Raw genomic sequence first — 15986 nt, forward strand, 5'->3', positions numbered from 1 at the left:
CAACTTGTAATAAGTAATTAAGGACTGTAATTTCCACCCTACCCAGACAATGTGTAAACAAATACTTATCTTGACTTTTGTGAACCACTTAAGTAACAATCAGAATGTCATAAGTCCCCTGGCCCTCGGAATGTCCAGAGCCCCTCACCCTCATCTTCGCCCAGGAATCCACTGGAATGCCGGAGCCCCTCACCCTCATCTTCACCCAGGAATCCACTGGAATGTCCAGAGCCCCTCACTCTCATCGCTGCCCAGGAGGTGATTTACAGAATCCGCTAGCCCTCGGAATGTCTGAAGTCCCTCACCCCTACCTCCACCCCCTCACCCTCACTCCCAAGGTGGTTTTACGGGTATAAAAGGTCTTGACACCCTCCTTTTGGGGCCATGGGTTGGAGAGATGCGAGTCCTCCGTGGCCGCTGGCAATAAAGACCCTGCTATTTGGCATACTTTTGGCTTGGTGTTGACTTTCTATGCTCGGTTCAGTACAACAGGAGGGTCTGTGCTGTGGGCTGAAGCCCTGTCTGGTGATGAGCAGTGAGGAGAGGGGTGGGACCCATGAAAGATGAACTGGGAATCCTTTCCTTCATTTCTGAAAAAATATCTTTACTGGGAATAATATTCTTAACTGGAAATTTTTTCTGTTCACTTTGAAAAATCAAAGCACTTTGAAAATATCAACCCATTCTCTCCTGGCCTATAAGGTTTCTGCTGAGAAATCTGCTACTAATCTAATAGTTGACTAGATATTCCTTTGTATGTAACTTGATGCTTTTCTCTTGCTGCTTTCAAAATTCTTTGTCTTCTGCTTTTGACAAATTAAATATAATGTGCCTCAGGACCAGTTTGGGTGGAATCTATTTAGCATTCTTTGACCTTCCTGAACCTGGATGTCTGTCTCTCTCCGAAGATTTGGGCAGTTATTTGATATTATTTTATTTTCCCTCACATTTTCTCTCACTTCTTCTGCAATGCCCATAGTATGGACTTAATAACGTCCATAAATCCTGTAATCTTTCTTCATTCTTTCTAATTCTTTCTTCTTTTTTGATCTACCTGTGTTATTTCAAAGGACATGTCCTTAAGTTCAGAAATTTTTTCTTCTGCTTAGTCTAGTCTGTTGTTGAATCTCTCAATTGTATTTTTATTTCATTCATTGAATTATTCGGCTCTAGGATTTGTTTGGTTCTTTTTTATATCTCTCTTTGTTAAATTTCTTAATCAAATCATGAACTGTTTTCCTTATTTCATTGAATTGTCTATCTGCATTCTTTGTACCTCACTAGGATTCCTTAAAACTATTTTAAATTCTTTTCAGGGGGGCATTCCATATATTTCCTTGTAACTGGGGTCTGTTACTGGGCTTTCTGCATTGCTTCCTATAAATTTCTTCTCAATGTTTATATATATATATATATATATGTGTATATGTGTGTGTGTGTGTGTGTGTGTACTAATTATTTTTCCAGAGTCCAACAGGACATATCTGAATGTCATGTGGGACATGGGCAATTCTCTGTGTGCCTGGGCAATGCACTGTAGGATGTCTAGCCTCCCTAAACTGTTGACCAGGAACAACACCCCAACAATTTTTCACAAACAAAAATTATTCCGCAAATTTCCAAGTCATTCTCTGGGAGTCAGTGTCGCTTTTTTTGGAAACTCTGCCTTAGATCTATAAAAATCATCCCTGAAGTCCATGCTAACGTTGAGTATGTCTGGATTCCAGGGTCATCACCCATAAAGAGTCAAAGTATGGACCAGTCACACTGGGTGTCCTGTTACCTCTCACACCTGGACAACTCCTAATGCCATCCTAAAAATCTAGTGAAAACGAGCTAGTGTTAATAATATCCATGACAAAGGCAAAAAAGACAAAACACACTCTGATCTTTTTTTCTTGGGTTAGTATTATCTTCAGTGACAACAACTTGTTGTATGTCACCCACCAAGCACGACGCTCTGGTTTAATCTTGTCATCTTAATCCTCTCAACAAACCTATAAAGAGGAATTTTCATTCCCAATTTAGAGATGAGAAAACTGGGGCTTAGAAATTTGGCTGCCCCAACTTCTAAAACTATTAGTCTTCTCTGATTCCTTGGCAATCTACCCAGTCCACGCAAGGCCTCCAGTCCGTTTAAGGCCTCGCGCCCCCTCCCCCGACCCCCCGGGGTAGAATGGGCAACCTGATTGGAGGTGCTTGAAGAAAGAGAAAAGTGACCTAAGAAGGGCCTAATAAGGAACCAGCTGTCAGCTCAGCTCCGCCCCCTACTCCTGTGCTCGGGGCTTTGCTCAGGGAGTCCACCCCCAAACGCTGCAGCGGCTGTGTCTTTCTACTTTCATTTTACTTGCTGGTGGCCCGGACTTCGAGACGTTCTGAACCCCACTATCCCTCCCTCTATAGCAGCGCGTTCCTCTTGGCCCAGCTTCCAAAGCTCTTGGCCACCCCGTCATCCCTGCAGGCCCTACAGCCGCGGATCCAGGAAACCCTCTACCCGCAGCCCAGCTGCTGAGTTTACAATCCCTTGTGCTCTCGGCTCCAGGGTGCGTGTTTCCGCCCCGTGGTGGCTGTGCGGACGTCCCCACGTGCCGCGCAGGAGCGCTCGGTTCCTCTCCCCATCCCCGAGCGCCGCAGCTGGGGCTCGCGGAGCTAGCCTTCGTTTCCTTGGCAACGCAGTACACAAGCGCTGGCCTTAGAAGCTCGCGATGTGCTTCAGCAAAGCGGGTGAGGAGGGCTGCGGAGGAGCCTAGAGTAGAGGGTAGGTGGGGGGAAAAGTGGAGACGCTGGGAAAGATGAAGGGGAGGAAGTGCAGTTCGCCCCACTCTATGGAGTTTGGTGTGGTTTTGTAAGTGCACGGTTGGCCCTGTCCTCTGCTCAGTCTTCCCGAACGCGCTCACATAGACCCAGGTGCCGATCTCACTTGGAGCCTCTCCTCTTTCTTTATTTTAGACACTGCGGATAACTACTGTTTTGGAACATGTCAACAGAGGAAACTTTTTCCTCACTTCCATCCCCCAAATTTGATTGGGAACAAGTGTGTTCCTCTTAGGGGATCACCCCACCGAGGGCCTGGGTATTACTTACCAGATGTGAGTATTCACCTCTCCTTGGGTGGGTCTCAGTTCCCCGGCTATTGACGGATAGCCAAGTTTCCAAGTTTCGTAAAAGAAAAAATTCTATGGGACTTGAGATCTTCAGAGTCCCAACGTAAGAAAGCGCTCTGTTCTTCTGCAAGCAGCTGTTTAAGCCAATGCCAGAGATTAAAGGACCATTGCTCCCTGCCTTGCACCTCCACTAAAGCGCTAGCTTCATATAATCCCTGCTCCGTCCTCATTTCCAAAGGCCTGTGAGCCAATGCCAGTTACCCTCCCATTCCTCCAAACCTCAGGCTGACAGTTGCATTAGAGTAAGTTCAGCTCTGTGGGGCTCCGAAGACTGGATTCATTTGAATATACGGCAATGTCCTTTATTCTACCTATCCAGCCACACCCCTCTACAAAGTTACCTGTATTGCTTCTGTAATTCTACGGTCTTGAGTCAAGACGAGAAAGTGCAATCCCTTGCATAGAAGATTCGGATGGGTACACGCTAAGTTCACCCAATTTTGATGGCCCTGATGTTCTCTATGTGTTGTCTTTTCTTTGTTTGTTTGTTTGTTTGTTTAATGTATCACTGAAAGGCATATGGCTTGGCATACAACTTATCTAAGATCCCAACCAGCATAAAAGGATACACTTTGGGAGCCAGAACAGCTGTGAGGTTTAAGCCAATACAGAAGGTAATGTGCTGGGATTTTAGTGTTGTCCAGTGTTGTCCATGCATTTGCACAGGAGTGCAAAGGGCAGAGAGCAAGGGGGCTGATCTAAAAGCATATGCCCTGAAATTAAAGAAAAGTAGGCATTTAGACAAAAGCTATTAAGAAGCCTACCTGAAAAGCTTGGGCATTAACATTGCAAAGATGCGTGTGAGTATACTGGGAAGAGTGGAAAACAATTTACAGGAGAAATGGTCCCAACACAGGGCTTTGGTGCTGAGATGCCTGAGGTTAAAATATTAGAAGCTTGGATTTATATACATTATATTATCTTGTCAGTTAAAAAAAAATTCCAATTTTTCCACCCTTTTGTGTGATTGGGTTTCAAGTCTAAAGTTCAGTATAGGATCCTAATCTCTTATTGGACATTTTCCTGACACTTGAGCTTAAGGAGCAGAGATGCTAGCTCTGAAAATCTCTGAATGAGATGTTAAGGGTAGTGGCTGGGATAAGTTGCCTTGCCTCTCTACCCATCCTAGATTTATTCCTACAACCTGTATGTTATGTATCCCTAGGTAGCTGAACCACACGCATCTCAGTTTTCTACCTACCGAAGGCTTATTTCTGAAGCCTGAGGTGGCTAAACCACAGCTGATTTATGAATAGAAAGAAGATGATTCTGTTTTCTTTCTACCTGGAAGGCTTTATGTGTGTGTGTGTGCGTGTGTGTGTGTGTGTGTGTATCACTCTCTAACATAATACTCTTTTTCTTGGAAACAGGAAATAACACCTCATGCAGGCATGTACCAGCGAGTAAGTCCTCAGCTAGAAAAACACAAACAAAATTTTGCTCCATTTAATGTCTTGGTGCCTCGATTTAAGAACTACTCAAAGGACACTTACTATCCCAGGTATGTCTCCTCTCTTCTGGTGCACTACAACAAAAAGCAATAGGGGAAAATAAGTATGTAATAAGAAAAGGAGCATGTAAAGAAGGGATGCCATCCAAACCATTCCAGTTAAATAAGGAACCATTCGCAGATTTAATCAGTTGTCTCAGATTTCTGGCATTGTAGAATTGCAGAATCATAGTTACTCATTCTGTGAATTTATTAATGTGCCATGCAGTTCTGTAGGTTCAATAGATTTTGCAGTAAGTCCATCACACAAGGCTCCTGATTTCTTGGGGCTTACATTCTAGAGTCCAGACAGAGCACAAGCAAATACACAAGGAAATATCAATAGTAATGAGGAGAGTGACTATATAATTTGTTAGTCAAACCATGACACTTCTGAGAGTAAAAGGGATCCTATTAATAATTCTACCAAGACAGTAGCCACAAGGTAGGGACTATCATGAACAAACCAGGAAGAAGCTTGCCCAGGTGATATGCTGCAAAGAAGGTAAAACAGGAAGACAGCATAATAGTGAGTGATGGACTGGAGTCTACTTTAGCAAGGGTTGAAGAAATAACACTCAACCTGAGATCTGAATGACAAGACAGAGCCAGCCCTAAGGAGATCCAGGGACAGAGCATTCCCAGCAGAAGGAGCAGCAAGTGCAAAGGCTATAGATTAGGAAGGAATTTGACTACTGGCTTGAGCAAAAAGGAACGCTAGCATGGCCAGAGTGTAGTGAGCAAGGAGAAATGAGACAGAAATGGAGAGCATGCTGGAGCTCATAGGCCTTGCAGGCCAACGGGCCTACTCTCAATGCTTCAGGAAGCTATTCTGAATGTATAGAATTGTAAGGCAAAAGATCAAGGCCTTTCTTTTATTGATGAGAAATCCAAGGATCACAGAGTGAGTGTAACTTTATCAAGATTGCATTAAGGAAGCAGAAACATTGAGTCTTGACCCCCGTGTCCACTTTGTAATTTCCTGACAGTGATGAGTCTACACAAAAGACAAAGTGTGATGAACAAGATAAATTGTAAATAAGCCCATTGTCAATAAAATTAACTGGTTCTGCTTTGCTGTGCCTACATTGCAGATAGATTATCACTGCACTTTTAACACCAACTTTAAATTGTGGGCTACTAATTCATCACTGTTTTAGATCTCTTTCATCACCTACCGTTTCTAGGACCTTCTTGTTCCTCAGCTATGGATACTGAGGTGCAGAAATATCTTTTTAACTGGAGTCGATCTGTGCTCTAATTGGATGTCAAGATTGTCGAGTTAGATATTTAACGCCAACATCTAACTCAAAATATATTAACAGGTAAAAGAATCCCATGCTTAATTAAAAAGCTAATCAATCTGTTGCATTTTTCCAAGTGGTTAGGCCTCGTTCAGGGAGTTTGTGTATGGTCACTAACTCATTAGACATGATGCTTGTATTTTTATTTTTAGCCCTGGCACATACAACCCAGAGAAGAAGCCACCTCCAAAAATTTCTTGGCCAATGAGATTTGGATCTCCAGACTGGGCTCAGGTTCCATGTCTTCAGAAAAGAACCTTAAAAGCTGAGGTAATAAGATTGGACTTCTGTAGAGGACTGTTATTCTACATAGTACTTTCATATGTATAAGGGACTCTTATCTAGGGGTTTGTGGATGAACTTCAGGAAGTCCTTGGTCCCCAAAAAGTATATGTACAATTTTGTGTGTATATGAATATAAAGATCTTTTTGGAGAATTACACTATTTCATTAGATTCTTAAAGGTATATATGACTAAACAAGGGACATTTTCTTATTTGATCCTTAAATAATTTTTGTGATGGGTACAGAGGAAATATCCCTACAATAGAGGCTCAGATGGGTTAAGTGATTTGTGCAGGTTGCACAGCTGGAAATCAGATCTCGTGACTCCTAATCCATTGCTCTTTCCAACATATCTCTTGAGTACTAGATCACTGAGGAGCCGCAGAGCATTCAGCTAAGAGCATGGATTCTCATTACAAATCTGCTTGGATTCATATACTAGCTTCAGTATTTACTTGTTGTATAATCTTAAGCAAATCCTTTGACTTTTCTGAACCTCAGTTTTTTAATCTGTAAAATGGGTATTACAATAGAATCAATCCAATAAGGTTATAAAGAAAATGTGGAAAATTATTTAGCACAATACCTGATAACATAGTAATTGTTCAATCCGTTAGCTATCATAATTCCAGAAGTGCTTTTTTTCTTTCCTAAATTTCACAATTATTTATTAAGTGCCTAATGTATTAGCATTATTGCATTAGGGCCTATGGATAACATTCAGGAATTAAACATATAATCCTTGACTTCAATAAGCCCACCAACTGCTTGGGGATTTGCTAAGTACCAAATAATTCCTAGCATGGTATATATTATAGTAAGATGATAAAGGGTAGATGTACATATAAATCTTGGGAGAATCACTAAGGCTAGGTTACTATGGGGTTGGGATTCACTTCTATAATGTACACTTCTTTTTTGCATAGTTGGGAAGACCAGAGGCAGAGGATTCTCATTAGAATTTTGATCTAGACAACATTCTTTCATTGCAGCTGTCCACAGACAAAGACTTTAGAAAGCATCGGAACCGTGTGGCCTACCTAAGTCTGTATTATAATTGAGCAGCAGTGACTACCTTCACGTGCCCCTCTTAAACACAGACTCTCCAGGACTGAGGACGGAGCTTTCTTCTTCTTCTGCATTACTGTAACCTTCTTGTCTGGCAGTCTGGGGCCCAGGGAGGGACAGGGGCTTATAGCTGCTGTATGAGAGCATAAAGACTGGTGCACGGTGCTTGTGGTGTATTTATGCGTGTCTGAGTCTGTGGGTTCCTGTTGGGTGGTGAGTTGGATGATTTCATTTTATGAAATATTTGTGGGCCCCTGCTCTCTGGTTCTAATTCCCAGGTGCCAATTTTATATATTCTACCACTAGCCCTGGTTGTAGGAGGCTGTTAGCCTCTACATATCAAGGATTTGGGTGGGATTTGGGCTTGCTAGACACAGAAGACACTTCAAGGCAGATTAAAACATTTATTGGTGCTCTGCCAGTTGCATTCCTCAGCGTGGAGTGTGAAGGTCTTGATTTGGTTGACTCTCCCAGATTGACATAAAACTCAAAAACCAAAACTTGCCCATTTCCTATGACATCATCTATTTAGTCTGTCAGGCAACATATATATTCAGGTCCTACTATGTATTGGGCAGAGCAGTAAGCACTGGGGATATGGCAAGAATCAAACTTATTTTTTAACTCCTTGGGCCTGGCTTGAAGTCAGAGGAGGACTCCCCAGGGAAGCTAGTGGGTTGGGTCTGCCCTCCAATCTGAATGACCCCCAAGAGCCTTTACAAGTCAGTCTAGGGTTATAAAGGTCAGAAAATATATAGCCCCAGACTGACTTGTAAACAGCTACATTTAAAGTACTTACTCAGACACTCAGGCCTGAGAGTTAGACCGCTTTCCTTCCAGCACTAACTGAAATAATCAAGTATAGTTTGTTCAGAATCGGCGTTAAATGTAATATAATCTTTTAATAGGAAGGCCCTTTAGTACCCACTTAGGCTTCTTTGTAATAACCAGAAAAGTGGTAAGCCTGCACGTGTCTGCATACCAAAGACTGAGAAGCTGCCAATGGCTGCAGGAGACCACAAGCCTACTGCAACCCTTATGGCCACCCCCTGATCAGTGTTAGCTGGAGAAAGGGCTAGCAAGAGGTGAAACCTCCTGGGCATATGATGCTGGGGGGCCTAATTCTTGAAAGGCCAAGGTCTTCTAAAACAATAATGGTGAAGGACAGGAAAGTCTCTATGGGAAATCACATAGGACATATTAAGATAATGATAAAGATACTTAGCAAAAACGTACCTAATATATACACTTCTTTTAATCTGACTTAATGATTTCTATTATCTTGTCAAGAAGTATTTATGACTTGAGATAAGTCAGCATTAACTCTTATCACCTCTCCTGCACATCTCCCTCCCTCCTCTCCTTTGTACCCACACCTGCAGACTTTTTTCAGAGGTGACAATTTAACATTCAGTGGTTTCTTTTCTGATTCGGGGTCTTGGGTCCCTTCTTTGGAGGATATTGAGGGGTGGGGATAGAACACCTTTCATGCTGTTTAGTACATGCATTCAGAGACTTTTCCAGGGAAGCGAACACTCTAAAACAGTGATCTGATTTGATGAAAGATAAAATTTTAATATAGCTTCAGTTAATCTTCAGGTTCCTTTAAAGTGCTAAATTGTATATAAAAGTAATTAAGAAAGTACAAATGAACACAAAGACCAAAAATTACTGTGCCACATTTATTTTATTTTATTTTATTTTTTAGCTACAGCTAGACTTGGTTCGAGGAGTTTATAGTATTTTTAGGTCTTAATAGAGTTAAGCTTTATTATAATGCTGTTTTATTGGGGTAAAGCTTCCAATGTGACAGATTTATAAAATATGGAGACTACATGACATATTGGAGGATATGGTTTGGCATGCAGACAACAGAATCTGTGACACTAGGATTTTACAAGTACATTTAAGGCCAGTTGCAACACTTACAGTTCTGCTCCAACCTTGGGCATACTTGAGGTGAAAGGTACTGCCCTCCACACACTGGTGGAGTTTGGTATTGTCTTCAGGATTACTATAAATGCCATCTGCTTTACCACTACATCAAGCTCCATCTCCTCAGCTGCCCTTATCACCACTGCCTTCTCCATCACTTCCCTTGTCACTGCCACTTTCTTCACCACTGCCACTGCCTCTACCAATATTAGCACAGAAGCTTTCACTTCTGGGTGTCACAGGTCAGTCATACCAGCTGTTGACGGCTGGTGGAATACATTCGAAAAGAATAACAACATTTCAGAGCATCATCATAACCTGTTTTATGCATAGAAACAAACAGCTCTGGACTCTGTCCTATATCAGTTCTGTTCTCAGAGAACTGGAGGAAAGCTGCAGCTGGGAGGACTGCTGCATGAGGTCAGATGTCCAAAGCAAGGAGGAGGGAAACAAAGACCCTGGGGTCCTAGCAGGACGTCACACCTCAGCTTCCATGCTAGTTCCACTAGAGGGGAAATAAACCCAACCCTACAGTGATAAGGAATGACTTTATTTTGAGACTCTAATATTTGAGTTTTGATAGGGGAGGCTTGTCTGTCAGTATTTCTGTCATATGTAATATATTTGGATTTTTCTTGTTATGTTTTGTCTTTCATGCTCTATGTTTGCTTGCTTCATTTCAGCACTGATTTTCCCTTCTTTCCTCTCCCATGGTGATTCAGAAGTTTTATATTTCATTTTCCTCTGCCAGTAGAATGCTCTAACCACTAAAGTTTTCTGGCTCACTGTTCAATTTGAGTCAATAATTTTTTTTTTTTGAGATGGAGTCTCACTCTGTTGCCCAGGCTGGAGTGCAGTGGTGCGATCTTGGCTCACTGCAACCTCCACCTCCCAGGTTCAAGCGATTCTCCTGCCTCAGCCTCCTGAGTAGCTGGGACTACAGGCATGCACCACTATGCCCAGTTATTTTTTTGTATTTTTTAGTAGAGACGGGGTTTCACCATATTTGCTGGTTCAAGGCTGGTCTTGGACTCCTGACCTCATCATCCACCCATCTCAGCCTCCCAAAGTGCTGGGATTACAGGCATGAGCCACTGTGCCCAGCTGAGCAAATCATTTTATAATCTCTCATAGGTTTTTACAGTTCTAAAAAAATCAATAATGGTATGAATTTCCTTAGAGACCTTATATAGCAGCTTCCACTGCTCTCCCTCCACTTTTCGACCTGTCCCAAGGGATGCTTAATCCAAGGAACATACAAAGTCTATGAAGAGCAGGAGTTTCTTACTTCCTACTGTTGAGACCCATCAGCCACCTGAGCCTTTGTCCCTGATCCTTTTTATGATGTCCTCCCAGCTGTCCTCACCAAGACCCAGACAACAAAATTTATGCATCTAAATTAGGAAACGGTGCACTGCCATGAGTGAGAGAACTGATCTACCTCAGAGATAAATGTCAGTTCATATAGGCATACCTCAAAGATGTTGCAGGTTCTGTTCTGGGCCACCACAATAAAGCAAATGTTACAATAAAATGAGTCACACAAGTTTTTGGTTTCCCAGTGAATATTAAAAGTTATGTTTACACTCTACTGTAATCTATCAAGTATGCAATAGCATTATGTCTAAAAACAGTGTACATATCTTAATTCTAAAATACTTTATTGCTAAAAAATGTTAACAACTATTTACATCTTTAGTGAGTCATAATCTTTTTGCTGGTGGAGTGTCTTGCCTCAGTGTTGATGGTTGCTGACTGATGGTGGCTGTAGCAACTTCTTAAGACAATGATAAATTCTGCCATGTCAAATAGAAATTGACTTCCTTTCATGAAAGATTTCTCTGTAGTATGCAATGCTATTTGAAAACATTTCACTCACGTAGAATGTCTCTCAAAATTGGAGTCAATTCTCTTAAACTCTGCTGCAACTTTATCAACTAAGCTTATGTAATATTCTAAAACCTTTGTGGTCATGTCAACAATGTTCACAGCATCTTCACCAAGAGTAGATTTTATCTCAAGAAACTACATTCTTTGCTCATGCATAAGAAGCAACTCCTCACTTGTTCATGTTTTATCAGAAGATTGCAACAATTCAGTCCCCTCTTCAGGCTCCACTTCTCATTCTAGTTCTCTTGCTATTTCCATCACATCTGCATTGACTTCCTCCACTAAAGTCTTGAACACATCAAAACTTTTAGGGAACACCCATTGATGAGAGTTGGAATTAACTTCTTCCAAACTTCTGTTAATGTTTACATTTTGACATCTTCCCTTGAATTACTCAGGTTGATCCTTGGAAACCCTCTCCAGAAGGTTTTCCATTTACTTTTCTCAGATTCATCAGAGGAATCATTGTCTACAGCAGATATAGCCTTACAAAATGTACTTCCTAAATGATAAGACTTCAAAGTCAAAATTACTCTTGATTCATGTGCAGTAGTATAGATGTTGTGTTCGCAGGCATGAAAACAACATTAATATCTTTGTACATCTCTATCTGGGCCCTTTGGTAATTAGATGCATTGTCAACAACCAGTAATATTTTAAAATAACTTTTTTGTGAGCAGTAGGTCTCAACAGTGGTCTAAAAATATTTAGGAAGCCATACTGTAAACAGATGTACTGTCATCCAGGCTTTGTTGTTCCATTTACATGCCACAGGCAGAGTAGTCTGAACATAATTATTAAGGGACCTAGAATTTTCAGAATGGTTAATGAGTATTGACTTCAACTTAAAGTCACCAGCTGCATTAGTGCCTAACAAGAGAGTCAGCCTGTCCTTTGAAGCTTTGAAGCCAGGCATTGACGTCTCCTCTCTAGTTATAAAAGTCCTAGATGAGCATCTTCTTCCAGTAGAAGGATATCTTGTCTACCTCACCTACCTAAATGACTAAATCTGTTGTTTAGTGTAGCCACCTTTACCAATGATCTTAATGATCTTAACTACATCACCTGGATAACTTGTTGCAGCTTCTATGTGAGCACTTGCTGCTACACTTTACTCTTTCATGTTGTAGAGGTGGCTGCATGAATCAACCTCTGCTAGCTTCACTTTTTTTTCTTTAGCTTCATCACTCCTCTCAGTCTTCATAGAATTGAAGAGAGTTAGAGTCTGGCTCTGGATTAGGCTTTGGCTTAAGGGAAAGTTATGGCTGGTTTGATCTTCTATCTAGATCACTAAAACTTTCTTTATATGGCAAAAAGACTGTTTTACTTTCTTATCAATCATGTGTTCACTAGAGTAGCACTTTTAATTTCTTTCAATAACTTTTTCCTCTGCATTCACAACATGGCTGTTTGGCACAAAAGGCCTAGATTTTGGCCTATTTGGCTTTTCTCAGATGTGAGGTCCTAGAAGTTCCATGGCTGTCTCCATGCACTCTGGCCTCTCTGCCTTTGCTGTTCTTTGCAGCCTAACCTGCATCTTCTTCAGAACAGTGTGCTGGACTTAGTTGTGATGCACCTGAGGACCCAGGTATGACTTCAGCTTGCTTATGAGCAGGTATTTGCTCTCACTGCAAAGCAAATTTCATCTATTTCATGCCTTCTTCACTAAGCTTAGCTTTTGATTTAAAGTGAAAGATATGGAACTTTTCCTTTCATTTGAACACTTAGGACATTGCAGGGTTATTAATTGGCCTAATTTCAATTTTGTTGTGTCTTAGGGAATAGGGAAGCTCCAGGAGAAGAAGAGAGATAGGGAAATGGCCATTCAGTGAAGCAGTCAGAACACATACATTTATTGATTAAGTTCATCATCTTACATGAGTCCTATTACTGGTGCCCCAAAATAATTAGAATGACAGCATTAAAGATCACTAATTATAGATCACCATAATAGAAATAGTATTTCTAAAACTTCTGGCCTATCAGTGACCCGGCCCAAAATTAACATGTGACTTACAATCTGCACATATATTTAATACAGCATTTCTGTTCCCAAAGATGTACTACTAAATTTATGTTGAATCCAGCGTTTTAAAGTGCCTTATACTGGTAGAACTTATAGATATTAAAATTCTGTCATATCCTCTGCCATAGTCAACAATTGTATAGCCTATAAATGCTGTTTAAATACTCTAGGTTTGTTCCTGATTATGATAAGCCTGTAATTAATGTTTTGTAAACTGTATCACAACTTCCTTAATTTGCCAGGGTTTTTTTTATTTTAAGTTCAGGTATTTAATAGCTAGAAAGGCTTGTTGGTTTGTTTGTTTGTTTGGTGGAAGTAAATTGACTAGCACCAAACTGGATAACTTAAAATGGGAAAGAGAAGATGCAGTTTGGAGTTTGGGGTGTAAAGACTGTTATTTACATGAGCCGTGGAGGTGGAAAAAGCTATATTGGTGGAAAGGACATCTCAAGCAGAAGAAATATTTGTCAAATATCACAGCTAAGAATTAGCTTGTTACCTTATAGGTAACTATCAGAAAGTCTACTGATTACTACAGTGAGAATTTTAAAACTTAACTGTGCCGGGCTCGGTGGCTCACACCTGTAATTCCAGCACTTTGGGAGGCCGAGGTGGACAGATCACGAGGTCAAGAGATCGAGCCCATCCCGGCCAACATGGCAAAACCCCGTCTCTACTAAAAATACAAAAATTAGCCGGGCGTTTGGCATGCACCTGTAGTCCCAGCTACTCGGGAGGCTGAGGCAGAAGAATCGCTTAAATCCGGGAGGTGGAGCTTGCAGTGAGCTGAGACTGCACCACTGTGCTCCAGCCTGGCAACAGAGCAAGACTCCGTCTCAAAAAATAAAAATAAAAATACATTAAAAAAAAAAACTTAACTGCAACTTGTTCTAACCATCACATTGCTACCTCTAGAGAATTAGGGAGGGGAAGAAGGAAGAGGAGCAAATTACTTTTTATGTCAAACAATCTTGTGCTATCTGATTTTTTAAATAATTATGGGAATGCATTACTTTTATAATCTAAGAAGTAACTTAAATGCCTTTTTTATATACAAGTCAAATCTATTTCACCATCTCCTTTTCCAGTCCAGAGTCCACATGCCTTTGATGCTAATTATCTTTTCTTACTACTTCCCAGCAACAAAGCCTATGATTCAGCCCAGGGCTCTTCCATTCTCATCAGCAGACAGTAACTCTTCTTTACCACCAACCCTCCTCCCTACCATGCCTCATTCTCTATATTCTTTTAAGTACTTGATTCTCACCGCACCATTGCTATCTTTCCATAGCTGCTATAGCCAGCCCTTCCCACCCAGATAATACCTTGGCAGGTGCCAACCTCTTTCTCCTCTGGAATAACTATCTTCAACTCCTTCTCTGATATTACTGTTTCCCACCTCAACCCTGGGGGCTTTCTTGCCTCCACCCTCATCCCCTGGCCATGAGAAGGCTCTTACTTAAGAATGCCAAAGTTCCAGCTACTAGGGGCCAACAAGTTGGCCAGGTTAGCTGCAGAAAGAAACAAAATGTTCTTCTGTGAAATCTCTGTGAGCCTGCAGGATGCAAACATCACAGAAATCAGCTTTTCTTGCCCTCATTCATGACTCTCTGGGGAATGGTCAGATGCCAAGCACAACCTCTAAAGTCCCCATCGCAAGCATTTCTCCCTAGCTATCCAAGTTAGTGTTTATATTATATTTTACCATAATTGTCAGAAATGTGCATATTCTTTTCACAAACAAACTGTCTGCAAAGGATTTTGCCTCTCAGAATCTTATGCTAGTGAGAATGAACGGGAGACTGAGCTTGGACTTTCCATTATCCCTCCCTGTCTCCCACTCACTGTGGACCCAATTCCTATAGGCTTTCTTTCAGGACTTGGAACTGAGGATATAGGACATGACTATCATTCCATTCATAAGAAGCAATCTTGTCATTCACAGTGGCGAAGGCATATATCAATTGTGTATGCAGATATGGGTTCACATTCTTAAGAAATAACTTGGCTAGTTCTGGTCAATACTGCAACCAGTTGGTAAAGTAATGCACTAGCTTGTAGGCTGAGCCTAAGAGGAGAAAGCAGTAGTTATTGTCGTGCAAGTCCTCAATACTGTCTCACTTGCTGATAAACTCTTCAAAGGAAGAGGAAGCAACCTAAGAATTAGCATGGTGTGTACTGGTGGATACTGCTACTTACCTTTCCTATGTCCATGTAAGACCTTGCTAAATCATCATATTTTTTCCCAATAGAATCTCAACAAGACCTAAGCATCTTTCATGAGCCAGAAAGCTTTAAAATCAATTAGAGTCAAGATATAAAGTAAAATGAATTTTCCGTCACAGAAGCAAGTGGTCAGGGTAATTATATTCCTCAGGTATTATGCATTAATTTATCACAAGAATAGACTGTTCAAGGTGTTAGAAATAAACTTTCAATGTCACAAAAGAAATGGCACTCAAATATCAGTTTTCTCAGCAAGGCAATTTACTTCTATAGAAGAGTGAGTCTCATGGATGGAGCAATGTTGAGAACACACCTAAACAAGGGAGGGGAAGGGGTTCTTATCCCTGATGCAGGTAGCTCCTACCACTGTGTCATTCTTCTGTTGGTTAGGCTTGGACAGCACATTTTAAGCTAATTCCAATTGGCAATTTTAAAGAGAGCAGGGGTACAAGCCAGAGGGGTGGGATGAGCAGTTGCGGCAGAAAAGACAGTTATGGAACAGGTGACTAAAGGTGATTCAGGTCAGAGCAGATGACCAGGGGCGACTCAGGATGGAGCAGGTGACCAGTGGTGACTCGGGATGGAGAAGTTGATCAGGA

The 15986-nt window shown here is 41.3% G+C and overlaps 1 protein-coding gene across 1 annotated transcript; it reads left to right on the forward strand.

Annotated features, from left to right (window-relative positions):
- The first annotated feature begins 2317 nt into the window (after positions 1-2317).
- Positions 2318-8966, forward strand: PIFO (primary cilia formation). The gene is made up of 6 exons (XM_017499359.2): positions 2318-2724; positions 2950-3089; positions 3680-3778; positions 4535-4665; positions 6110-6227; positions 7235-8966. The coding sequence occupies exons 1-6, from the start codon at positions 2706-2708 to the stop codon at positions 7301-7303; spliced, it is 576 nt and encodes a 191-aa protein (XP_017354848.1). The 5' UTR covers positions 2318-2705; the 3' UTR covers positions 7304-8966.
- The last annotated feature ends 7020 nt before the right edge of the window (positions 8967-15986 follow it).

This window comes from Cebus imitator, unplaced genomic scaffold, assembly GCF_001604975.1.
Source record: "Cebus imitator isolate Cc_AM_T3 unplaced genomic scaffold, Cebus_imitator-1.0 Scaffold256, whole genome shotgun sequence".
NCBI lineage: Eukaryota > Metazoa > Chordata > Mammalia > Primates > Cebidae > Cebus > Cebus imitator.